General features: G+C 46.7%; 1 protein-coding gene across 11 annotated transcripts; it reads left to right on the top strand.

Moving 5' to 3' along the window:
- Positions 1-2,329: 2,329 nt before the first annotated feature.
- Positions 2,330-25,405, top strand: C5AR2 (complement C5a receptor 2). 11 transcript variants are annotated; one of them, XM_060176872.1, is made up of 4 exons: positions 2,352-2,441; positions 6,470-6,615; positions 7,135-7,208; positions 13,821-15,345. In XM_060176872.1, the coding sequence occupies exon 4, from the start codon at positions 13,844-13,846 to the stop codon at positions 14,849-14,851; it is 1,008 nt and encodes a 335-aa protein (XP_060032855.1). In that variant the 5' UTR covers positions 2,352-2,441; positions 6,470-6,615; positions 7,135-7,208; positions 13,821-13,843; the 3' UTR covers positions 14,852-15,345. The 11 variants fall into 11 exon arrangements, 6 of the variants coding, with proteins under 6 accessions (XP_060032887.1, XP_060032855.1, XP_060032871.1 ...); XM_060176888.1 differs by having other exon boundaries at positions 2,390-2,488; XM_060176880.1 differs by lacking the exon at positions 2,352-2,441 and adding an exon at positions 2,519-2,683.
- The last annotated feature ends 1,241 nt before the right edge of the window (positions 25,406-26,646 follow it).

Genomic DNA, 26,646 nt, shown 5'->3' with positions numbered 1-26,646 from the left:
GTTGAACAATCATGGACCTAAAGACTGGAATAGTGCAGATGAAGTGTTGGGGGTATTCCCTGCATGCTCTTGTGTACTTTTGCTTTCAGGTATATATTTTCCCCCTAGTTTATGGGCATGTATGAACCTATGCTCTATATCAGGGGACCTGGACTATATCTAGGTTTGGGGACTTTATTGGGAAGTGGACCACCTGGAATGGAATTAGAGAATACTATGAAAGGAAAGGTCTAACCTGAGTGATGAAGCTGAAGGGTTGTCATTCCACACCTGAAGTCTCTGGTCACAGTCTGAAGTGAAGCATGCTGGGGTGGCACTCGTTGCATTGATTAGGTTGCGATCCGCGGATGCAATATTATTTGATTTGAATTGAGAGCAGGATGCACGAAAGTGGGCCCCACCCTAAGTTTCCAGGATTGGGGGAAATATAGGCTCTATAGTGGAAATGTGAGGTTCCTGTTGTCTTAGGGTTCAAGAAGACAATGGATAGTTATTGCTATCATCACATTATTTGGTGATTGGGTTAACTTTGGAGACTCTATTTGTTAGGGTTTGAGGTATAATACCCAGCATCTTGTATATAGCTGTGCTACCGGTTGCTTCTGTTCTCCCTGGTCTAGGCTTTTGAGAGAGTCCACATATCAAAGACTCAGCCTATGCATTAAAAAGACTCACTCTGTGTTTTAAGAAGTTCTAGACATATGATCAATTTTCCCCCTCTCATATTAATTAAATAGTGGTTTATGTGTTTACACTTTAATAGGAATGTACATAAACACAATTCCTACCACCAAAAGACTGTGTCCAATCCCCACCCACCCCCGCCCCTCACCTGCCACCCCCCACCCCCTGTCATGCCAGGAAGCCCAATGGCCACCCTCCCCTTCACCACAGGGCTTTTACATTGGTACCCTGCTCTCAATTTAATCAGATCCTGCTTTTAGTTTCCCTTTCTGTTCTTCTTTCTTAACTTCTGTTGATGAGTGGGGACATCCCATACTCATCTTTATCTTTCTGACTTAGCTCTGGGTCTTCGCGTAGGGCAAGGTGCTCTGCCCAGTAAGCTGTTAGTTACCCTGTGCCCTTTATTTCCTTTTTTAAAATTACCTCCCTTCCAGAGTTATTGCTGGGGCTCAGTGCCAGCACTACAAATCCACTACTTCCTGTGGCCATATCCCCCCCCCTCCATTTTTTACTGACTAGGACAGAGATAATTTGAGAGGGGGGGAGATAGAGAGGGAGAGAGGAAGATAGACACCTGCAGACCTGCTTCACTGCTTGTGAAGTATCCCCTCTGCAGGTGGGTGTTGGGCTGCGCCGCAGAAGAGAGAGAAGAGATCCAGAGCGGAGAGGGAACACAAATCTTTATTCACTCGGGCCCCTCAGAGTTGGGTGAGAGCGCAGCAGTTTGGGCCACGTGGAGTTAGCAAAATGGCCGCCTCCCACTACGCGTAGCACCCTTCCCTGTGTCCTGTCACTGAGGTGAAAAGCAAGAGAGAGAGAGGCAGAAGCAGGAGGGCTTTATAGGGCAAAAACCGGAAGTGACGAGTCCGGACAGGATTGATTGGGAAAGGCACTCTGGGAATATCGTTTCAACTCTCTGGGGAATTGACAATGCCCTGAGTGGACAACATGATGGAACAAGGCACTCCGGGATTAGAATTACAGCTCTTGCTGGAATGAACTATACCCTGAGGGGACAACATGGTGGATGTGACCTCATTTGCACAATTTCCCAGCATGTGGGGAGCCAGAGGGCTCAAACCTGGATCCTTGCATGGTTTTTGCACTTTGTACTATGTGTGCTTAACTGGGTGCACCACTGTCTGGCGCCTCTTCGTCCTTTCCTTATACTTAATGTGGAGCTGGGGAATTATCTCATGGCCTCTTGTATGTACAATACTACTGAGCAACCCCTATGCCAGGCCCTAATCTTTTAATTTTTATTTAAAGAGAGAGATAGAGCACAGGGAGAGAGAGAGGAGAGAGAGAGAGAGAGAGAGAGAGAGAGGCCATAGCACCACTGTACCATCCATGGAGCCCCCCTAGTGCTGCCCATGGTGCCTGAGTCTCGAACCCTGAGCCTCATGGATGGTCATGTGTATATCTAGGGTTCAGCAGAGCTATCTCCCACTCCCCATCTTTCCATTTTACAGGTAGGAACTCAAGGCCCAGAGATGGGGTAGGGCTCCTGTTTTGCCTATCTCTGAGGCCCCAGACCCTGAGCAAGCTGTCCTGGCCTTTGCATGCAGGCCATGACCTGGGGTTGTGTCCCCGGGAGGGAGGGAGGGAGGACTGCTGATAGTTCCGGAAGCCAGGCAGGGAGGGGCTGAGCACACAGCCGGAGGGAGGACGGGGCACTGACTGTGGGTGTTTGTCCAGGCTGAGTGAAGACACATCTGAGAGACAGCCGGCTGGGTCTGGACCCCCAGACCCTGAAGGTAAAACCACAGAAAGACCGGGCTTCTAGGAAGTCGGTGACACTGAGGTGAGGACTCAGCAATTCTCCACCCATCCTGCTCATCCTAGGTTTCATCCACTGCCTAGTCATTTGGGGGTGTGTGAGTCACAAGAAAAACATAGTCTGGGAGGAGTGAAAGGCCACTCCTGCTTTTCTCTACTGAGGAAGGGCTTTTGGGCCTGGGAACTAGCAGTATTGGGCGTCCTCGAGAGGCAAAAGATGGTAAGGATGGCAGGAAAAGGGAAGATGGGCAGAAGGGGGTAGACCGCACCATTGTATTTATTTATTTATTTTAAAAAATCATTAATTCCCTTTTGTTGCCCTTGTTTTATTGTTGTAGTTATTATTTTTGTTGTTGATGTTGTCATTGTTGGATAAGATAGAGAGAAATGGAGCAAGGAGGGGAAGACAGAGAGGGGGGAGAGAAAGACAGACACCTGAAGACCTGCTTCACTGCCTGTGAAGCAACTCCCCTGCAGGTGGGGAACAGGGGGGTTGAACCGGGATCCTTATGCCGGTCCGTGTGCTTTGTGCCACCTGCACTTAACCCATTATGCTGCCACCTGACTCCTGTATTTATTTATTTTTATGAGAGCATTGCTTAGCTCTGGCTGATGGCCGTGTGGGTAATTGAACCTGGGACCTCAGAGTCTCAGGCATGAAAGGTTTTTTGCTACCCTTGTTCAAGATTTTATTTTTATAGAAGTAGAGAGAACTATAGAGGGAGGGAGGACAGAGAGGGAGAAGGGAGAGAGAGATACTTGCAGCATTGCTCATCATTCATGAAGCTACACCCCACCCCCACGCCTGCAGGTGTGGACCTGGGGCTTAAACCCAGATCACTGCATATGGTTAACATGTGTGCTCAGCGAAGTGTGCCACCACCTGGCATTTATTTATTTATTTATTATGAGCCAGAATGTATATATATTTAAAAAATAAATACAAACTTTTAAAAATATTTATTTATTTCTTTTTTGTTTCCATTGTTGTTGTTATTGATGTCATCGTTGTTACTGTCATTACTGTAGTTGTTGTTGGATAGGACAGAGAGAAATGGAGAGAGGAGGGGAAGACAGAGAGGGGGAGAGAAAGACAGACACCTGCAGACCTGCTTCACCACTTGTGAAGAGACCCACCTGCAGGTGGGGAGCCGGGGGCTCGAACTGGGATCCTTACACAGGTCCTTACACTTCATGCCATGTGTGCTTAACCCACTGCACTACCACCCAACCCCATTATTTATTTATTTATTTATTTATTTTGCCTCCAGAGTTATCTCTGGAGGGGCTCAGTGCCAGCACTATGAATCCACTGCTCTTGGAGGCTATTTTTTTTCCCTCTTGTTGCCCTTGTTGTTTATCATTGTTGTCATTATTATTATTGTTGTTGCTATCATTGTTGTTGTATAGGACAGAGAGAAATTGAGAGAGGACGGGAGAGGGGGAGAGAAAGATAAGACACCTGTAGACCTGCTTCACTGGTTGTGAAGCGTCTCCCCTGCAGGTGGGGACTAGGGGCTCAAACTGGGATCTTTTCACTTCGTACTATGTGTGCTTAACGCAGTGCGCCACCACTGGGCCCCATTTTTTCTCCTTTTCTATCTCCCTCCCTCTCAATTTCTCTCTCTATCCAATAAATAAATAACAAAAAATAATACAATAAAAATACTGCTAATGATTATGATGATTAGTTAGAGGTTAGTTAGTTAAGACACAGGATACTCCCTGACAGGGGAGGGATTTTTCAGCTATTTGGAGGTGGGTGTATGTAAGCAGGCAGGGGAACTGTGGTGACGCTCTATGCCCTGACACGGTGCTGACGTCAGCCTTGGCGACAGAAGGCTGACAGGGTGTGCAGTGATCTGCGCAGGCGCATGGTGGCCTGCAGGCGCATGGTGGCCTGTAGGTGAATCCAGACGGTGCTGGTGTGCAGAGCATTGTGGGTAGGCTGAATAGACTGAAAAGGACAGCAGCCAGAACTCTGGCCCCTTTTGGCTGCAGCTTCTTCTGATCAGATGCATCTTGGTGGAGGTGCTCCAGGCATCCATCTGCCATGTCTACTTCTCCTGGGAACTGAACACATGAGACTCTGCTAGCCGGTAAACTTTGAGACCCCTCTATAGCCATGAGCAACCTTTACCAGAGCTTATAATTGTTTATCTTACGGGACTAAACCTTTGATAACTATATTCAGACCTTATGGACCCAGCGTATTCTTAACCTTTGATGATAAGTGCTTACTTTGCCTTTTACCTGTTTCACCCTAATAAACCTTGTATTGTTTAAACCAGTTCCCAGCTCCCCACTGTGAATCTTTTTACACGCCTCAGCACCAACAGCCCCCAAGCACCAAAACTTCCATTTTAAGTTAATTTACAACAGGGAACAGACCCTGGTCATGTCAAAGGTTAAGAGGTGGTGCAGTGTCCAAGGAGGCAGCTCAGCAGAACACAAAGCTGGCAGGTGTGAAGGCCCTGAGTCCAGTCTCTGGCCCTGTACACCCCAGAGTGTCACTCTGGTTCTGTCTCTGTCACTCTCTCGTGAAAATGAATGAATAGTGGCTGGAGAGATAGCATCATGGATATATATCATGCCTGAGACATCAAAGGCTCCATATTCAATCCCTAGCACTGTATATGCCAGAGCTAAGCAGTGCTCTGGTTAAACAAAGCAAAACAAAACATCAGGAAGAGAGCGAGCTGGAACTGTATGTTCTGAGCAGTCCTATGCCAGTTTAATCTGTCAAAAGGGAAGTGCCATAGGCTGAGCAAGCTTTTTACATGCAGAAAATGCTCTGGATTTTTAAAATTTTATTTATTTAATTTTTAAAAATATTTATTACCTTTTGTTGCCCTTGTTTTTATTGTAGTTATTATTGTTGTTGTTATTGATATCATTGTTGGATAGGACAGAGAGAAATGGAAAGAGGAGGGGAAGACAGAAAGGGGGAGAGAAAGATAGACATCTGAAGACCTGCTTCATTGCTTGTAAAGTAACTCCCCTGTAGGTGGGGTGCCGGGGGGGGGGGCCTCCAACAGGGATCCTTACACTGCTGGTCCTTGCGCTTTGCTTTGCGCCATGTGTGCTTAACCCACTGCGCTACCGCCCGACTCCCTGCCCTGGATTTTTAACTAGTGGTGCTAAGAGCTGGGGGCTGGGGGTGGAGGGGGGTGGTGGCAGGTGGGGATAGAAGGTGCCTGGAGATACAGGGGCAACAGCTAACCTCCCACTAAAGTTCGCAGAGAACTTGGCACTGTGCTCAAGTCTTCACCCCTATCACCTTTCGGTATTACTTCTGTCTTGAGAGAGAGAGAAGAAGAAGAAGAAGAAGAAGGAGAAGGAGAAGGAGAAGGAGAAGGAGAAGGAGAAGGAGAAGGAGAAGGAGAAGGAGAAGAAGAAGAAGAAGAATAAGAAGAAGAAGAAGAAGAGAGAGGAGGAGGAGGAGGAGAGAGAGAGAGATCGATCGATCTGGCATAGGTGGTATCTGGGATTGAACCCAAGACCATAGGCTTGCAAACTCTGTGCTCTACCCGAGCCACCTCCCTGGCTGATACCTTCTTGGATTCTTATCACCCCTTCTGAGGTAGGTCTCTGACTCTTACTGTACACAGGACAAACAGGAAATAAAGAGAGGTGAGGCAATGGGCGAGGCCACACAGCTGGGGAAGGTCTGAGTTTTCAAAACCTGCTCATGTGTTACTCTAGTGATGGAGACAATATGAAAAGAGAGCAGGGAGAGCGCTCAGTGCACACACACACACACACACACACACACAGACACACACACACGTACACGCACACACACACACACAGGTCTGATCTATGAGAGGTGACTTGATGGGGTGGCGGGGTGGAGGGGAGCACCCTAGCTTCCCCTCTGCCTTTCCCATGCGTCAAGCCAAACTGGGGCTCCGGGCAGCATCCTGAAGAGTCAGCAGAGGGTGGCAGCTTGGGGGTCCCTGTGCTCTGACATCACACAGGACATCTCGCTTTGTGTCACCTGCAGATGATGCTATGAACTCTGCCAGGCCTCTGCCAAGCTGGTGAGGCAGGCTCAGCACAGTGACTCTCATTTCCCAGACAAGAAGACTGAGAAAGAGCAGGGCAAGCGAAACCACTCACCCAGCAGCTTCACGGGGACTCTGGCCACAGGTGGGGTTAGGGCTGGTGTTCCCACTCCCACAATATCCTGGGGTCCTGAGGCTGGGAAAATAGCTCAGCCATTGGAGCGCAGGACTAGCACTCCTGAGGCTCCTACTTGAATGGCCAGTGTTGCATGTTGTAGGATGATGCCCTGGTTGGTATCTCTCTCTCTCTCTCTCTCTCTCTCCTTAATTCTTTTTTAAAAAAATATTTATTTATTTATTCCCTTTTGTTGCCCTTGTTGTAGTTATTATTGCTGTTGTTATTGATGTCATTGTTTTTGGATAGGACAGAGAGAAATGGAGAGAGGAGGGGAAGACAGAGAAGGGGAGAGAAAGATAGACACCTGCAGACCTGCTTCACCGCTTGTGAAGAAACTCCCCTGCAGGTGGGGATCCAGGGGCTCGAACTGGGATCCTTACTCTGGTCCTCGTGCTTTGTGCCACCCGCTGTGCTACCGCCCGACTCCCTCTTCCTCAATTCTTTCTACCTTATATGTAAACAGTTCTTCAAAAAAATATATTCCAGGGCCTGGCATTCTGGGGCAGGATCTATGCAATTTGAAGCTCAGTTTTGTGGCTGGCTTAGCTGAGAGATTTTAGGTAAGTCAACGACGGTCTCTATGCCTCAGTTGTTCTTATTTGCAGAATGGGTGGAATGGTAGTCTTAAGATCAGAGGGTGGTTGTGTTCTGGGAGGTGGCAAGGCATGTACTCTACTGGGTAAACTAGTTCCTGGCCTCACCAAGCACCTTGAAATGTCATATAATTTTTCTTTCTTTCTCTTTATTTATATATTTTTTTGTTTTTTAATATTTTATTTATTTATTTATTTATTCCCTTTTGTTGCCCTTGTTGTTTTATTGTTGTAGTTATTATTGTTGTTGTCATTGATGGATAGGACAGAGAGAAATGGAGAGAGGGGGGGAAGACAGAGAGGAGGAGAGAAAGATAGACACCTGCAGACCTGCTTCACCGCCTGTGAAGCGACTCCCCTGCAGGTGGGGAGCCGGGGTTCGAACGGGGATCCTTATGCCGGTCCTTGTGCTTTGCGCCACCTGCGCTTAACCCGCTGCGCTACAGCCCGACTCCCATTTACTTATATTTTTATGAGAGCACTGCTCAGCCCTTGTTTTTTGGTGTTACAGGGGATTAAACCTGAGACTTTGGAGCCTCAGGCATGAGAATATATTTGCATAACCATTATGCTATCTACTCCCCACTTTTTTTTTCTTTTTTCTGACCAGAGCACTACTCAACCCTGGTTTGGGGGGCTGAACCTGGGAATTTGGAGCCTCAAGCATGAAAGTTTTTTTATATAACCATTATGCTAACTACTGCCACCCTCATCCTTTTTTTTTTTTTTTTTTAAGAAATATTTATTATGAGAGAGAACTCCAGAGGATCACTCTGGCACAGATGCTGTGGGGATTGAAATCAGGACCTCGTGCTTGAGAGTCCAATACTTTATCCATTGCACCACCTCCCAGGCTTTCATACCTCCTCTTTTTTTTTTTTTAAGTTTTAAGATTCTTTTATTGGGGTCTAGCCAGGTAGGGGTGAATCCAGTTGTGTGCACATGTCACCATGTGCAAAGATCTGGGTTCAAGCCCCTGGTTCCCACCTTATCCACTGGGGGAAAGCTTCATGAGCGGTGAAACAGTGCTTCAGGCCTCTCTCTCTCTCTCTCTCTCTCTGTATCCCTCCTTCCCTCTTAATTTAGCTGTATCTACACAATAAATACTAAATAAATAAAACATTAACAAAGATTATTTTACTAATAAAATTTCCTTTCCCTCCAAAGCTCCTAAAATAAGTATCTGCTCCCTTTCAGGGTTGTGGGGTGTGCGGGGGGCAGTGTCTTAAGGTTAGTCTTCATAAATGAAGGTCCACTCATTTCACCTTTTTGGACTCTCAAGCATTTGGTCTTGAGCTTGATCCCAGACATTGAATGTGCCAATGAAGTTGTTATTTTGTCTTTCTCTCTCTCTCTCTCTGTTCACTTTCCTTTTCTCTCTCCTTCCCCTCATTAATGTATACATCTTAAAATAAATAAGTGAATCAATAAAAATAAGGACGAGACAGAGGTGCACCCAGTAGAATGTACATGTCACCATGCCAAGGAACCAGGTTCAAGCCCCTGGTCCTCAGCTAGGAGCAGTGAAGCTGAACTGCAGGTATCTTTCTCTCTCTTCCTCTCTATCTCCCCTCCTCTCTCAATTTTGCTTTCTCTCTTAAAAATTTTTTAAAAAAATATTTATTTTCCCTTTTGTTGCCCTTGTTTTTTATTGTTGTAGTCATTATTGTTGTTATTGATGTCATCTGTTAGGACAGAGAGAAATGGAGAGAGGAGAGGAAGACGAGTCCCCTGCAGGTGGGGAGCTGGGGGCTCCAACTGGGATCCTTATGCCGGTCCTTGCGCTTTGCGCCACTTGTGCTTAACCCTCTGCACTACCACCCGACTCCCCGTTTTCTCTCTCTCTCTTTTTTTTTGCCTCCAGGGTTATTGCTGGGGCTCGGTGTCTGCATTACAAATCTACTGCTCCTGGACGCTATTTTTTTTCCATTTTGTTGTCCTTGTTGTTGTGCTTGTAGTTGTTATTGTTGTCATAGCTGTTGTTGTTGGATAGGACAGGGACAAATGGAGAGAGGAGGGGAAGACAGAGGAGGAGAGAAAGATAGACACCTGCAGACCTGCTTCACCGCTTGCAAAGCGACCTCCTGCAGGTGGGGAGCTGGGGGCTTGAACCAGGATCCTTACAGTGGTCCTTGCGCTTTGCGCTATGTGTGCTTAACCCGCTGTGCTACCACCCGACTCCCTTTTTCTCTTTTTAAATTTCTTTTCCTTTTTTCTTTATTTCCTTTTGTTGCCCTTGTTGTTTTTTGTGGTTGTAGTTATTATTGATGTTGTTGGATAGGGCAGAGAAATGGAGAAAGGGAAGACAGGGCGAGAGAAAGACAGATACTTGCAGACCTGCTTCACCACTTGTGAAGTGACTCCCCTGCAGGTGGGGAGCCGGGGGCTTGAACCAGGATCCTTATGCCGGTCCTTGCACTTAGTGCCACCTGTGCTTAACCCGCTGCGCTACTGCCCGACTCCCAGACTCCCTCTCTCTTTTTTAAAAAAAAAACTTTTTATTATCTATTTATTTTTATTTTATTTTATTTTACCAGGGCACTGCTCAGCTCTGGCTTATGGTGGTATGGGGATTGACTTCGGTACATCAGGCATGAGAGTCTCTTTGCATAACCATTATGCTATCTACCCCCCGAAACTTTTTATTATCTTTATTTATTTATTGGATAGAGACACCTGAAATTGAGAGGGATGGGGGAGATAGAGAGGGAGAGAGACAGAGAGACACATGCAACACTGCTTCACCACTCTTGAAGCTTTCCCCCTGCAGGTGGGGACGGGGGTGGGGGTGGGGGCTTGAACCTGGGGTCCTTGTACATTGTAATATGTGCACTCAAAACAAGCGCACCACCACCCAGCTCTTATTTTTCCTCTTTCTCTATCAGCAAAAGAAGGGGAATATAAATGACCACCAGGAACCATGGCTTCATCATGCTGGCACTGAACCTCAGCAATAACGCTGGTGGCAAGAAGGAAGGAAGGAAGGAAGGAAGGAAGGAAGGAAGGAAGGAAGGAAGGAAGGGAGAAAGAAAGAGAGGGAAAAATGTTCACCTAATTGGGCATGCACGTTAGCCTGGGTTTAAACCCTTGGCCCCCTTCTGTGTAGGTTTGGTGGAAGGCAGCCTCCCAAACTGCAGCTTTTTCCTCTCTCTTTTCCTTCTCAGTTTTTGTCTGTTTCTATAAAAAGTAAATAAAAATAAATTGAAAAAAGAATAAATAATAGGCCGTGTTGCTTGGAGCAGTGCCTGGCACAGAATAGAGAAGTGCTCAGTGACGTCAGGAAGGCGAGGCAGCTCACATGGAGAGTGCGGTGCTTTGCTATATGCATGACCCTGGCTTGAGCATGACTTTGGCATGTGCATGACCCCCACTGCACTGAAGGAAGATCCAGTGACATGATGTCTCTCAATATCCCTCTTCCTCTCTCTCTGTGCCTGTCTGTCTCTATCAAAAGAGGAACGAAGGAAGGAAGGAAGGAACCTGGGGTCAGGGAGATGGTGCAGTGGTATAGCATAAAACTTGCAAAGTTCCATTGCCAGCACAGTCAATGGTTAGAGATGGGCAGTGGAGCCCTGGTAAAAATAACTAACCAAGGGGGGTCGGGCAGTGGTGCAGCGGGGTAAAAGCGTAAAGCGCAAGGATGGGTGTAAGGATCCCGGTTTGAGCCCCTGGCTCCCCACCTGCAGGGGAGTCGCTTCACAGGCGGTGAAGCGGGTCTGCAGGTGTCTTATCTTTCTCTCCCCCACTCTGTCTCCATTTCTCTCTGTCCTATCCAACAATGAACGACATCAACAATAAAAATAATAACCACAACAAGGCTACAACAACAAGGGCAACAAAAGGGGAAATAAAATGGCCTCCAGGAGCAGTGGATTCATGGTGCAGGCACTGAGCCCCACCAATAACCCTGGAGGCAAAAAAAAGTAAAAAAATAAAAGTAACTAACCAAGGCAGCTGAGTAAAGAGCTCAATTGGTAAAGCAGCAGACCCTCATGCCTAAGGCTTCTAGGTCAATCCCCACTATGCACAGAGTGGAGCTTTGGTATTCCACCTTCTCCCTTCCACAACTCCCTCTAAAAATCCTTTCTCAAGGGGGTCAGATGGTGGCCCGCATTTGGTTTTAGCACACACGTTACAATGAACAAGGACCTACGTTCAAGCCCCAGTCCTCACCTGCAGGGGGAAAATTTTGCGAGTGGTGAGTGTTGCAGGTGTCTCTCTGTCTCTCTTTCCATTTATATCTCCCCCTTCCCTTTCAATTTCTGGCTGTCTCCAATAAATAAAGATAATTTTTAAAAAAGGGGTTGGGGCGGGGGCAGTGGCACACCTGGTTAAGTGCACATAGCACCACGCACAAGGATCCAAGTTCAAGTCCCTTCTCCCCACCTGCAGCAGAGATTATTCATGATAATGCAGCAGATCTGCAGGTTTCTCTCTCTTTCTCTCTCTCAGTCTCTCTCTTCCCCTTTCAACTTCTGTCCTACTGAATAAAATGGGAAAAAAAATAAATAAAAAAGGGAAAATGTCCACCAGGAGCAGTGGATTCATAGTATAGACAGTGAGCCCCAGTGATAACTCTGGAGGAGAAAAAAAAATATATATATAAAGGCTGGTGAAATAGCTGACTTGGGTAGTGCATTGCTTTGTCATGTGGGTGACCCAGGTTTAAGCCTGCAATGACGGAAGCTTCTGTGCTATGGTCTCTTTCCCTCTTGCCTTTATCCAACAACAACAACATCAACAAAAAACAACTAATCAGGGCCAGTGATACAGCATGTCTAGATAGTGAACCCACTTCATCATGCCAGACCCACACTTAAACCCAGCTGTGGCATCTTTCTCTTTCTGTCTCTTTGTTTCTGTTTCTCTGAAAAAAAGTCATCCTGGAATAGTGGAAGCGCTGATAACAACAGCAACAAAAAATTAATTACTTAAAAAGATAAAGGCCATGGTCCGGGAGGTGGAGCAGTGATAAAGCTTTGGACTCTCAAGCATGAGGTCCTGAGTTCGATCTCCGGCAGCACATGTACTAGAGTGATGTCTGGTTCTTTCTCTCTCCTCCTGTCTCATAAATAAATAAAATCTTTAAAAAAAAAAGATAAAGGCCATGGTCCGTGAGGTGGCTCAGTGGATAAGGCACTGGGCTCTCAAGCATTAAGTCCCAAGTTCAATCCCCGGTAGCATATGTGCCAGAGTGATGTCTGGTTCTTTCTCTCTTCTTTCTCACTAAAATAAATAAATAAAATCTTAAAAAAAAAAAAAAAGGATAAAGGCCTGGCAGCCAAGGAGTTGGCACAGTGTGTAGAAATTTTGCATGCAGTGGTCCCAAGTTCAATCCCTGACATTGCATGTGTCAGAGTAATGCTCTAGTTTTCTCTTGTGTTGATAAATAGATTTTAAAATAAATTAATTATTTTAGAAAGATAACAGAGAGAGCTCTGGCTGATGGTGGTGCTGGGGATTAAACCTGGGACCTCAGAGTCTCAGGCATGAAAGGCTTTTGCAGAACCACTATGCTGTCTCCCTAGCATAATAAATAGATCTTTAAAATAAAAAGGTATAGACTGGGGCCCAGATGGTGGCACACCTGGTTAAGCACACACACACTGCACTGTGCAAGGACCTAGGTTCAAGCTCCTGGTCCCCACCTGCAGGGGGAAAGCTGCAAGTGTGATGAAGTAGACCTGCAGGTGTCTCCCTGTCTCTCTCCCTATCTTCCCCTCCACTCTCAATTTTTCTCTGTCTCTGGCCAATAATAAATAAATAAAAATATTTTAAAAAGAGAGAGAGGGACTGGGTTTGAGCCCCCAGTCTCCACCCACAGGGGGAAAGCTTTGCAAGTGGTGAAGCAGTGCTGCAGGTGTCTTTTTCTCTCCCTCTCTATCTCCCCTACCCTCTCGATTTCTGGCTGTCTATCCAATAAAGATAATAAAAAGAGAGAGAGAGAGAAATTGAGAGGGGAGGGGGAGGGAGAGAGACACCTGCAGCCCTGCTTCACCATTTGAGAGGCTTTCCCCCTGCAGGGGGTCAGGGATTTAAACCCTGGTCCCTGAGCCCTGTAATGTGTGCACTTAACTATGTGCGCCAATGACTGGCCCCTCTCAATATCTATTCAATAACAAATTTAAAAAATATAATTAGAAAAGAGAATACAAGGGGGCCGGGCGATAGCTCAGCGTGTTAAGTGCACACCGCACAAAGTGCAAAGGACCGGCACAAGGATCCTGGTTGGAGCCCCCGGCTCCCCACCTGCCGGGGGTCGCTTCACAGGCGGTGAAGCAGGTGTGCAGGTGTCTCTTTCTCTCCCCCTCTCTATGTTCCTCTCCTCTCTCGATTTCTCTCTGTCCTATCCAACAACAACAGCAATAACGATAACAAGGCAACAAAAATGGGGGGAAAATGGCTTTCGGGAGCAGTGGGTTCGTTGTGTAGGTACAGAGCCCCAGCGATAACTGGAGGCAAAAAAAAAAAAAAAGAATAAAAATAGATATGTAGGTATATAAAGGCCTTACAGCACCTGGTGGGTCCTGCTAAGTCTGTTCTGGACCCTTCCCCGCCACGCCGTTTCCCTCCCTCCAGGTGTGGGGGTGCCGGGGGACCGCATGGAGAACGCCTCCCTGAGCCCCGACTACTCGCACTACGACGACGACGAGCTGGGGGACCTGCCGGTGGACTGCGCGGGGGGCGCGTGCGGGCTGAGCTCCGGGCCCGGCGCCGCGCCGCTGCTGCTCCACGCGGCCGCCTTCCTGCTGGGGGCTCCGGGCAACGCGCTGGCGGCCTGGGCGGCGCGGGGGGCGGCGCGGCGCGGGGCGCGGGGGGCGGCCTGGCTGCTCCACCTGGCGGCCGCCGACCTGCTGTGCTGCCTGGCGCTGCCGCTGCTGACCGCTCCGCTCGCGCCGCGCGGCCAATGGCCCTTCGGGGAGGCCGGCTGCCGGGCGCTGCCCGCGCTGGGCCTGCTGGCGCTGTACGCGGCGGGGCTGCTGCTGGCGGCGCTCAGCGCTCACCAGGGGCTGCGGGCCTGCCGGGCCCGGGGTTGCGGGCCGCGCGGCGCTCGCGGGGCGGCCTGGGCGCTGGCCCTGCTGCTGAGCGCGCCCAGCCTGTTAACCCGGCGGCTGCACCGCGAGCGCTTCCCCGAGCGGCTGCTCTGCGTGGTGGACTACGGGGGCTCCTCCTCGGCCGAGCGCGCCCTGGCCGCCGCCCGCTTCGCCCTGGGCTTCCTGGCGCCGCTGCTGCTGGCCGCCGGGGGCCAGGCCGCCCTCCAGCTCCGCGCCTCCCGCAGGCGCTGGCCGCTGGGCACGGCCGCGCTGGTCGGCTGCTTCCTCTGCTGCGCCCCGTTCCACGGGCTGGGGCTGCTGCTCGCCGTGGCCGCGCCCCGCTCGGCGCTCCTGGCCCGGGCCCTGCAGGCCGAGCCCCTGGCGCTGGGCCTGGCCCTGGCCCGCAGCTGCCTGAGCCCCGGGCTGCTCCTGTACTTCGGGCGCGCCCGGCTCCGCGAGTCGCCGCTGGCCGCCTGCAGCTGGGCCCTGCGGGAGCCCGAGAGCCTGGAGAACAGCGAGCACGGACACGGGTCCTCCCGCCAGGACCTGGTGACGGTTTCAGAGGCGGAGATGTAGGCTGGAAGGGCTGGTGGGGAAGCTTCAGGCACGGCTGCAGGCAGCTGCATTGTATCATTTATTCCTTTAAAATTGTTTTCTCCCTGGCACCAGGGTTATCGCTGGGGCTTGGTGCCTGCACCACCGTTCCCAGAGGCCATTCTCTTCCCCCTTTTAAAAATTCATTTTAATTTAATTTAAAAAATCTTTATTGGGGGATTAATTGTTCACAGTCGACAATAAAATACAGTATTTTGTACATGCGTAACATTTCCCAGTTTTCCACATAACAATACAACCCTCAGTAGGTCCTCTGCTGCCACCATGCTCCAGGACCTCTCGCCCCACCCCAGTAGTCCTTTACTGTGGTGCAATACACCATTTTTCTTTTTTTTAAAACTATATTTGTTAAAAAAATATATATCTGTTACTAATATTATGCTGCAAGATTTATTATGATTGTACTGTATAATGTTTCATCACACCCACCACCAAAGTTTTTTCTTTTTTCTTTTTATTAGATAGGATAGAGAGAAATTCAGAGCGGAGGGGATGCAGATCTGAAGTGGATACCCTGCAGTTGAGGAGCAAGGACTCCAACCCATGTCCTTGCGTGTGGTAGCGGTCCCCTTCTGTTTTTTAAGGTTTATTTTGGGAGCTGAGACAGCATAGTGGTTCTGCAAGACTCTCATGCCTGAGCCTCTCAGGTCCCAGGTTGAATCTCCTGCACCACCATAAGCCAGAGCCCAGCAGTGCTTTGGTCTGTCTCTGAATCTTCCTTTCATTAAGAATATATAAAAGATAAAATACAAACAAAAGATTTCTTTTAGTCATTTCTTTTTAAAATAGTATATATACATATACATATACATATACATATACATATACATATACATATACATATACATATACATATACATATATATTTGAAACTCTTGCGAAACCGCTCTTCTATCTCCCCACCTTGTCATATTTATTTAATAGAGACAGAGGTCACAACATCCGTCACTCAGGTACATGCAGTGCCGAGTGCAAGCAGCAGGCATGCAAGTCCTATGTTGTCCCTCATTCCTTTTATTTAATCACACCTATCACTGAAGTACCAATATCCTTCCACCGAAGCATTTTGCCACCCCACCTCTGCAGCCTGAATTCTACAACCAGAGTCCAAGGGTTCGGCTTCAGTGACCTCTATCTGCCCTCTTGCTTTGTCTTATATCCCACATATAAGTTAAGTTCACCCTGTGGCCGTCTGTCTCCTTATGATTGCACTTCACACAGTGCCCTCCAGTGGCGGGAGCAAAGTCAGGCCTGCTGAATGGCACAGTCTTCAGCAGGTTAGGACTGACTGCAAAGTGGAAAGTCCTGGACTACACTGAAGCTATTTTTCCTTACATTGAAAATTTAAAGATTCATTGGCTATTGAAAATACACAAATAGTACCTGAGGACAATGCCGGAGGCAAGTCAGGCCTGCTGTATGGCACAGCCCCAGCAGGCTAGGGCTAACTGCAAAGCGGGGAGTCCCAAGACTAAACTGAAGCTATTTTCCTTACATTGACAATTTAAAGACCTGTTGGCTATATTGGATATGCACAAATAATACCTGGGGATAATAAAAGGAGATCTTTGGGGGAAGTACATTGTGACAACAATTATGGCAGTCAGTGTACCAAGACTAAAAATGGCCTAAGAGCTGAAGCTGCTGTACCCATTGGGAGGCTTTCAGAAAAAGAGCTATTTGTCACCATTATGGCTTCTCTATTAGCTGGACTTGGACCAAAAACCAGAACTATGGGTGGCTTGTAGCATGAGTGACAGACTGTGATCTCCATCTAACTATAAAGAGGCCCTATTGCTGACCCTCACCCACAAACCCCCTGCTTCCATATATAGGCATAAATGATGAATATAGAGATTGTGTAGTTAAATAGCTCATGTTAGGATATATGGGTAGAAGTTAGCGAACTTTCATATAGCTCAAAGTTAGTGAACTTTCATATATGCCAAGGTTACCCAGAAGAGAGGCCCCATGGTGTGTTCTTACTTTACAGCAGAAGATTTCTTTAGGTGGGCAGTTTACTATATTACAAAAAACTTGGTTTATGATCTAGTTAGACCCGTTCAAGAATGGGTTAAGAAGAAAAGCTATTAGATTTAGTTCCAGGGAGAAATGTTTATTCATACAGAAGGTCAGAACAGGGAGATGGTCAAAACACAGATGGTCATTTCAAGGGAACTTTCAAGGGAAAATTTAGACTACCCCAGACCCAGGAAACTTTCAAGGGTAGATTTAGGCTGCCTCAGACCCAGGAAACTTTCAAGAGAACATTAGGATGCCCCAGACCTAGGGAACTTTTTAAAGGATACATATCTATAATGATAATGTTGTTTAAGATTATTCCTGATGTTAATTAAAACAATTATACATGATGTCACCTGTGTCCTTGATGTTAATGAAAACTATCTTACATGATGTCAACTATATCCGGGCAAAAAGTGTTTAAAATAAAGCACTGATGATGAGAGCTGGCAGAGACACTTCTCTCCTGCACCTAAAGCAGCTGATGTGTCACTCACTCATTCATCTCACCGACTCCCCCTTTCCTTTCCTTCAGGGACTCTTAGGTACTCTCTCCAGTGCTGGCTTCCGGCACTCCAGTCCCACCTGTACTGCAGCAAATGGCAGGATTTCATCTTTTGATAGAGATAAGTGGTAGTCCATTGAGTGGGAGACAGCATAATGGTTCTGTAGTGAGATTATCATGCCTGAGACATCAAAGGTTCCAGGTTCTCTGCACCACCATACACCAGAGCTGAGCAGTGCGCCAGTAAAAAAGAAAAAAAAAATACAGAGACCACAACTTCTTCTTTTGTATTTAACCATTATATTTAACCAAAGCACTGGTTAGCTCTGACTTGTGGTGGTGCTGGGGACTGAACATGGGTGGAACTTCAGTTTCTCAGGCAAGACAATCTGCTGTGTTGTGTAAACTGCTATACTGTCTCCTTGCTCATAACACAGATTCTTACCTCACTTTGATGTTGTTGGGCATTTGGGCAGTTTCCAGATCTTAATTGTTGGCCATCAATGTTTATGTTCATATGGATTTTTTTTCACACCAGAGCACTGTTCAGCTCTGGTTTATGGTGGTGTGGGGGACTGAACCTGGGACTTCAGAGACTCAGGCATGAGAGTCTCTGTGCACAATCGTTATGTTATCTACCCCTGTCCTAGATTTTTTTTTTTTAAATATGCCATCAGGATAGACTGAAGAGGTAGTAGTGGTTAGGCAGTAACTTGAGCCATTCAAGATTCCAGGTTCATTCCCCAGCACTACAAGACCAGACCTCAGCAGTGTTCTTGGAGTGGGAGTGGGGGGAATGAGATATATATGTTATATATGTATAATCAGGAAACGAATCAAAGAATCAAAGGCTCCTGCACAGACAATACCACTAGGTAGCTTCACTGGACCAATTTTTAAAATTCTATAGACTAGGAGAGGGGGAGAGAGATAAAGACAGAGCCCAGCAGCCCCAGAGGTGGCACAGTGCATGAAGCTTTGGTCTCTCAAGGCTCAGATCTTAAGTTTGTTCCCCAGCGATACACTTACGAGAGTTGATGCTTATTTTCTCTCTTTCTCCTCATATCTCTCATTAATTAGTAAATGAAATCTTTTTTTGTTGTTGTTGTTTTATCAGAGCACTGCTCAGCTCTGGCTTATGGTGGCACTGGGGACTGAACCTGGAACTTTGGAGCCTCAGGCACAACTTCCTTTGTATAGCAATTATGCTGCCTCCTCTGCCCTAGTAAATAAAGTCTAATTTAAAGAGAGGAGGGGGCCAGACATCACCATCCTTGGAGTTCCCCACAGTGCCACCCATGGTACTCTCATGTGGTGCCATGGCTCGAACCCAGGGCAAGGAAGGTGTCAGATCACAAGATGAGCTGCCTCTTGCCCCTAAAGAAATTATTACAGGTCTGGGAGGTGGGGTACAATGCTGATCCCCAGCAGTGAGAGACTTGATCCCACATTGGCTCTAAATGCCCTTGCTGTTATATTAATTTTTTTCTGGCACCAAGACTACCTTTATGTACAGTCCCCACCACATCTGGGCAGACTTTCTCATTCTCTTATTTAATTTGAAAGAGAGAGAGAGAGAGAGAGAGAGAGAGACAACAGCATCATGTAAACATCTGTGGAGTTTGCCACAGTGCTGTAATACTCCTCTGTGGAATCAAGTCTCAAACCTGGGGTCTCCCACATGGCCAGCTCTTAACAGGGGGAGCTATCTCCTGGCCCCACCTTCATGCTCTCAACCATGAGAATTTCCCTTCACTACCTTGCTCAAATCACACCTCCTCCAGAGAACTCTCCTTGATTCATATCTCTCCCAGGGAGGAAGTAGTGGTCTCCCTCTGATTCCAAGAACTCAAGTTTTCAGAGAGACTGTAAATTCCCCGAAGGCTAACAACTGAATGTCACTTTAATTTCTGTCTCTCCTTCACCCATCCCTCCCAAGCCTTAAAGTCAAACTATCTTTGTCTCTGTTATGTTTTCTCTTTTACTTTTTAAAAATTTTATTATTTTATTTGTTATAGAGACAGAGAACATGAGAAGGAAGAGGGAGACAGAGAGGGAGAGAGAAAGAGAGACACCTGCAGCCCTGCTCAACACTGGGGAAGCTTATCAATGCAGATGGGGACCAGGGGCTTGAACAGTGTTTTCTTCCTGCTAGGCTGTGAACTTCGAAGCATGGAGGCTCTGTCCTGCTGACACTTTCTGTTCTTTATCACATATAGAGCAAGTCCTCACTGCGCACGTTTTATTCAAAATTTTCATGCGCGAATCATTCAGACAATGACTGTGGAGGGTGGGGTGAGATTGGGGGTGACAATATATAGCGTCACAAAAAAGTGTGGAGAGGGGGTCGGGCGGTAGCACAGCGGGTTAAGCGCACGTGGTGCAAAGCGCAAGGACCCACGTAAGGATCCCAGTTTGAGCCCCCGGCTCCCCACCTGCAGGGGAGTCGCTTCACAGGCGGTGAAGCAGGTCTGCAGGTGTCTATCTTTCTCTCCTCCTCTCTGTCTTCCCCTCCTCTCTCCATTTCTCTCTGTCCTATCCATCAACGAATGGCATCAACAATAACAATAATAACCACAACAAGGCTACAACAACAAGGGCAACAAAAGGGGGGAAAATGGCTTCCAGGAGCAGTGGATTCATGGTGCAGGCACTGAGCCCCAGCAATAACCCTGGAGGCAAAAAAAAAAAAAAATTGTGGAGAGATTCTGTTTCTGAACCAAAGAATTCAGGTGTCCTAGGAAGTTGGGCGGTAGCACGGCGTGTTAAGCGCACGTGGCACAAAGCGCAAGGACCCACATAAGGATCCCGGTTGGAGCCCCTGGCAGGGGAGTCACTTCACAGGCAGTGAAGCAGGTCTGCGGGTCTCTCTCTTTTTCTCTCCCCCCTCTGTCTTCCCCTCCGCTCTCCATTTTTCTCTGTCCTATCCAACAATGACGACATCAATAGCAATAATAACTACAATAGCAAAAACAACAAGGGCAACAAAAAGGAAATAAATTAAAAAAAAGAATTGAGGTGTCCTTTTTCAGTTATTGGATAGTGTGAATAAAGACTTTGTCTTAATGTGTTGTGTGTTGTTTTTTACTTCCAGCATCAACCCTACTTCTTGTGAAGAGAATCAGTTCCACAGAAGAGCTCTGATTTTACGTAGAAGTATCTTGATCATGAAAAACTTCTCGCTTTTTTCCTTGGTTGTAATACTCCCTTTTTGCTTTTCTGTCTGTTCGTGTATTTATTTATTTTTAAAACATAGATGTAATAGTTTCATTAAAATTAAACAAACAGGTCTTAATGCCAAGAACAAGTTTCTTTCTTTCTTTCTTCCTTTTTTTTTTTTTCCTTCAGGATTATTGCTGGGGCTCAGTGCCTGCACTACAAATCCACTGCTCCTGGAAGCTGTCTTTCCCTGTTTCTGTTGTTATTGTTGGATAGGACAGAGAGAAATTGAGAGGGGGAGGGGAAGACTGAGAGGAGGACAGAAAGATACCTGCAGACCTGCTTCACCACTTGTGAAGCGACCCCCCCTTGCAGGTGGGCAGCTGGGGGCTCGAATGGGGATCTTTTCGCAGGTCCTTGTGTTTCGTACTATGTGCCCGCCCCCACAAGAATAAGTTTCTTTTTTAAAAAAAGTTTTCTTTCTTTTTTAAAAAAATTATTAGTGATTTAATATTGATTTACAAAATTACATGTCAACAGGGGTATAAATCCACTCCATTCCCATGACCAGGGTTCTGAATCTTCAGTCTCCCCACTGCAAGCCACTGTAGTTCCTCAAAGCTTGTAGACATAGGCCTACCATCATCTCTACAACTATCTGTCTACATTTATATATAATTGCCCATTTTTTATTCCTGATCCAATCCTCTCTTCCCCTCCAAGCCACTCAAGACAACATTACTACCTCCACATATCCCTCTCCTTTTCCTCCTCTCTCTGGGTGCTGATGGAGCTGTAGTTAGTTCAGAGCCCTCTTATCCTCTTCCTCCTATCACTTCTCCCCCACTGGAAGTAAAAATATTTTTTGTTCGGGCTTGGGCGGTAGCACAGCAGGTTAAGTGCAGATGGCGCGAAGTGCAAGGAGCAGTGTAAAGATCCGGTTTTGAGCCCCCGCTCCCGACCTGCAGGGGAGTCGCTTCACAGCCAGTGAAGCAGGTCTGCAGGTGTCTCTCTCTCTCCCCCTCTGTGTCTTCCACTCCTCTCCATTTCTCTCTGTCCTATCCAACAATGACGACATCAACAACAATAACTACAACAATTTTTTTAAAAAGGGCAACAAAAGGAAAAACAAATAATAATAAAAATTTTTTTTGTTCTACCAGAGCATTGCTCAGCTCTGAGTTATAGTGGTGCAGGAGACTGAATCTGGGACATGTACGAGAATCTCTTTGCATAACCGTCATGCTATCTCTCCTGCTTATTTATTTAATTTGAGAGTGAAAGAGAGACACCAGAGCACTAATCAGCTCTGGTGGTTCCAGGGATTGAACCTGGAACCTCAGACAGAGCCTTAAGGCATGAAAGCTTTTGTGTGTGGGTTGGGCAGTAGCACAGTGGGTTAAGCACAAGGCGCAAAGCATGGGGACCGGATAAGGATCCCAGTTTGAGCCCCTGGCTCCCCACCTGCAGGGGAGTCGTTTCACAGGCGGTGAAGCAGGTCTGCAGGTGTCTATCTTTCCCCCTCTCTGTCTTCCCCTCCTCTCTCCATTTCTCTCTGTCCTGTCCAAGAACAACAACATCAACAATAATAATAACCACAACAATGGTAAAAAAAAAACCAACCAGGGTAACAAAAGGTGTTGTCAGAGTTTGGGGCCTCCAGGAGCAGCGGATTTGTGGATTTGTGGTGCAGGCACTGAGCCCCCGCAATAACCCTGAAGGCAAAAAAAGAAGAAGAAGAAGAAGAAGAAGAAGAAGAAGAAGAAGAAGAAGAAGAAGAAGAAGAAGAAGAGGAAGAAGAAGAAGAAGAAGAAGAAAGCTTTTGTGTAACCATTATGCTATCTCTCATGCTGCAAGAAGTTTCAAGCTTGCTCTCCAATTCCTATGTTGGTTAACTTGGGGCTCTATTCTTGACTTCATATTTATTGTTTACTTCCTCCAAGTTACCCCTTAAATTAAAAAAATAGAAGAGAGAGAATGGGGGAGGTTTGGGAAGTGGCACAGTGGATAAAGTGTTGGACTTTAAAGCACGAGGTCCTAAATTTGACCCCCAGAAGTGATGCCTAGTTCTTTCTTCAAAAAAATTTTAACTATATTTATTGGGTTGAGACAGCCAGAAATCGAGAGGGTAGGGGGAGGTAGAGAGGGAGAGAGAAAGAGAGATACCTGTAGCACTGCTTCATCACTTGCAACGTTTTTCACCGGCAGGTGGGGGCTGGGGGCTTGAACGCAGGTCCTTGTGCATTGAAACATGTGCCGTCAACCAGCTGTGCCACCACACAGCCTCCATGTCTGGTTCTTTCTCTCTCTGCTCTTATCCCTCTCATTAAGAAATAAAATTACATTAAAAGAGAAAGGAGGGAGGGAGAGAGAGAGAGAGAGAGAGAGAGAGGGAGAGAAAAGACACCAGATCATCACTCTGCAATCACGTGCAATACTGGGAATTGAACTCAGGACCTCATGCCTGAGATTCTAACACCTTATCTACTGCACTGCTTCCCAGGCTGCTCAGAAGTGTGCATGTCTGAGATGCTGAGTTCCTTCTTGGGCACCATATTAAAAAAACAAAAACAAAAACAACGTAGTTCTCTTTTTCAAATTTGAAGTGGAGTATTTGGTCAATTTCTTCTTCTTTTCCTTTTGACAACAAGTGAATCAACCTCCATCTGTATTCATTTCCTGAAGATTTGACAGTTACATTCAACACCCTACTTGGCCTCTCTACTTGTTTGGTCAGCATACAACTCAAACTCAGTGTGCTTGGTCCTAAGACTGGGGTCATCCCAAATATCTCTTTTTCTCTTTCCATGGCCAACCTGTCAGCTGATCCTTTGGGTTTTACTTTGAAAGATCACATCTCTGCCATCACCTTGGTTCATTAGCCCCCATCTCTCACCTATTTAGCAGTTTCCTTTCTGGTCACCCCTTCTCACCCTGGTTTCCTATGGTCTGTTGCCCCTGTGTGAGTTGGAGGAGTCTGTCTAGATCTAAACCAGGTGGTATGGGGGACGGTGGCATAGAGGTGGAGAAAACACCTGGCTTGCAAACATGAGAGTGTGAGATTGACTCCTGGCCCTGTATTTACCAGCATCATGTGCTAGTTTTAAGAGATAGCATAATGGCTATGTAAATGACTTTCATGCCTGAGGCTCTGAGGGCCCAAGTTCAGTTCCCAGAACCACCATAAGTCAGAGCTGAGCAGTGCTCTGGTTAAAAAAAAAAAAAATTATGACTGGCAAAATAGCTCATACTGGGGAAAGTGTACTGTGACTTGACCCAGGTTGAGGCTTGGCCCTCAAGACAATGAAGGAAGTTTCTGTGTTGTGGTCTCTTTCAACACACTCTCTCCAATTTCCCCTCTTCATTTAAAAAATATGTATGTCTAACAAAGTGCCAAAACCTAGATATAGACAAGGTCCCTTGAGATAGGGCAGATGTTCACATGTATCCATAAATTAGGGCAAAATATATACCTGAAAGCAAAAGTACACAATAGTCTGCAGTGAGTCAGTATATGCAGCAAGCAAGTAGAAAGACCTAAAAAGACAACGTAAGGGATGGGGAAAAAAAAAAAAGACACCATAAAGTTCCTAATGAAATAGCGTCTACTTAGACTTAGATACCCTCCTCACCTACTTCCTATTACAGTTCTCTCACTCACTCCAAAGCTAACCTCATCAAAGCAAGGACTGCAAAAGCTCAATAAGGGCAAGAGACTGGCATACTTTAATGATGACTCTTTAGTCACTATCAGGCCACCCCATCAGCTGGGGCCCTAGTCGGGGAGTCCTGAGATTCCCAAACAGACATGATGGGCCTAGACCTCGAATAAATCCCTCTCTCCATTGTTACTGGTTATCTCTATCAGGAACAACACAATAGACCCCTTTGTGGGCCCCCATAGGACCTTGCCCTCAATTTGGATTAACAATGGCAGAGAATGTTCCATCCTCCGAAGGGAGGCTGGACAACAGACTCTACGTTCAACCTGAGGAAGATGGGTCCTGATATTGGAGCAGCTTGGAATGTTCCTACTCATGACCACAGAATGTGAGCTCAGGTCTAGAGGGATGCAGAGGTCACATAGGCTCCTAAACTGAATATGGCCCCCAGATCAGATAAACTCGATGGGGTTTACAATATTTATACTCCTTTCCCATATTTGGGAGCTATTCTCTTCCCTGACCCAGCTTTCTGGTCCTTTTTTCAGCCATGACATTATCTCCCCAGATAATAACTTGGATCCACCTCCATATCAGATGTCAGGCTCAGGAAGAAAAAAAAATTAATATAGTCATGGCCTCTTTGGAATATAAGTAAAATAGGACTACTAACTAGCTACAAAATGGAGACCCCCCCAACTCTTCATCTGAACTATTCCAGCCTTTAGGTTCATGATTAGTCAACAATTTGTTTGGCTCTATATGTTAACTCTTTTTTTTTTTCAGCCACCAGGTTCCAGATGCTAACATGATGCCAACCACACTTCCCTGGACAGACAACCCCACCAATGTGTCCTGGCCCTGCTTCCCCAGAGCTCAGCCCCACTAGGGAAAGAGAGAGACAGGCTGGGAGTATGGATCGACCTGCCAACGCCCATGTTCAGCGGGGAAGCAATTACAGAAGCCAGACCTTTCACCTTCTGCATCCCATAGTGACCCTGGGTCCATACTCCCAGAGGGATGAAGAATAGGAAATCTATCAGGGGAGGGGATGGGCTACTGAGTCCTGGTGGTGGGAAATGTGTGGAGTTGTATCCCTCTTATCCTATGTTTTTTGTCAGTGTTTCCTTTTTATAAATAAAAATTAAATAAAGAAATGAAACTATATATATATATATATATATATATATATATATATATATATACAGTAATCCAGGGAGTAGCACAGTGGATAAAGTGTTGAACTCTCAAGTGCAAGATCCAGAGTTTAACCCCCCGGCAGCACATGTACCAGAGTGATATCTGGTTCTTTCTCTGTGTGTGTCTATCATTCTTCATGAATAAATAAATAAAATCTTTATACATATATATATGTCATATCATAGCTTTTTTTCCGCACCTTGCTGCTATGACTTCTCTAGGGTTTTGTGCCTGCATAAGTCCACAACTCACAGTGGACAATTATTTTATTTCCTTCAGGTATAGAGTGAAAGGCAGAGAATAGGAGAGAGAGGGAGAGAGGGGTGAGGGGAGAGGGGAAGGAGAAGAAGGAAGAGAAAGAGGAGGAAGAGGAGGAGGAGGAGGAGAAGGAGGAGGTGCAGGAGGAGGAGGAGGAGGAGGAGGAGGAGGAGGAGGAGGAGGAGGAGGAGGAGACAACACAACCGCACTGCTTCATAGCCTGGGAAGCTTCCTCTCTGCATGGTGCTCCATGTGATGGTTGGGGGCCCCAGCCCAGTTCCCAGGAAAGCAAAGTGTGTGTTCTACCAGGTGAGCCATCTGCCTTCTTCCCCTTCCCCAGATTGTCTCTTGTCTCTTTCCCCCTAGAAGAGGAACTACCTGTGAAGTTGCTCAGAAACTCTCTTTGTGGCATAGACCCCCCCCCATTTCCTGTGATTGATATTCCCTCCTCTACTCCACACACCTACCAGCTGGTCCTTGAACCCACGGTGATATTTCTGCCATTTTCTCTATGTAAAACGCCACTCTCCACCCAGCCCGAAGACGCCTACTGCTTCCTGGCTCACTTTATCTTGGCTGCTTATACAGAAGTGGCTGCCCTGACACCCCATAGACCAGCATCTGTTGGCCCCTTTTCCTGCTCCACAGAGGCCATCCCATCTGCTGGTATTTCTGCCAAGGGAATAAGGGCTTTGTTCATGACTGCCTCTTTAGAGTCTAGAACTGAAGACTGTACCTTTGGAATCAATTTATTATTATTTATTTTCAAATCTTTTTATTTATATATTATTGGATAGAGACAGAGAAACATTGAGAGGGGAGAAGGAGACAGAGAGGGAGAGAGAGACAGAGAGATACCTGCAACCCTACTTCACCACTCTTGAAGCTTTCCCCCTGCAGGTGGGATCCAGGGGCTTGAACCTGGGTCCTTGCACACTGCAATTTATGCG

This window comes from Erinaceus europaeus, chromosome 2, assembly GCF_950295315.1.
Source record: "Erinaceus europaeus chromosome 2, mEriEur2.1, whole genome shotgun sequence".
Taxonomy (NCBI): Eukaryota; Metazoa; Chordata; class Mammalia; order Eulipotyphla; family Erinaceidae; genus Erinaceus; species Erinaceus europaeus.
The sequence above is the reverse complement of the archived record's forward strand: the minus strand, read 5'-3'. Positions and strand labels throughout refer to the sequence as shown.

Coding starts and splice junctions, on each gene's coding strand:
- C5AR2 (XM_060176904.1), top strand. CDS start 13,844: ATGGAGAACGCCTCCCTGAGCCCCGACTACTCGCACTACGACGACGAC.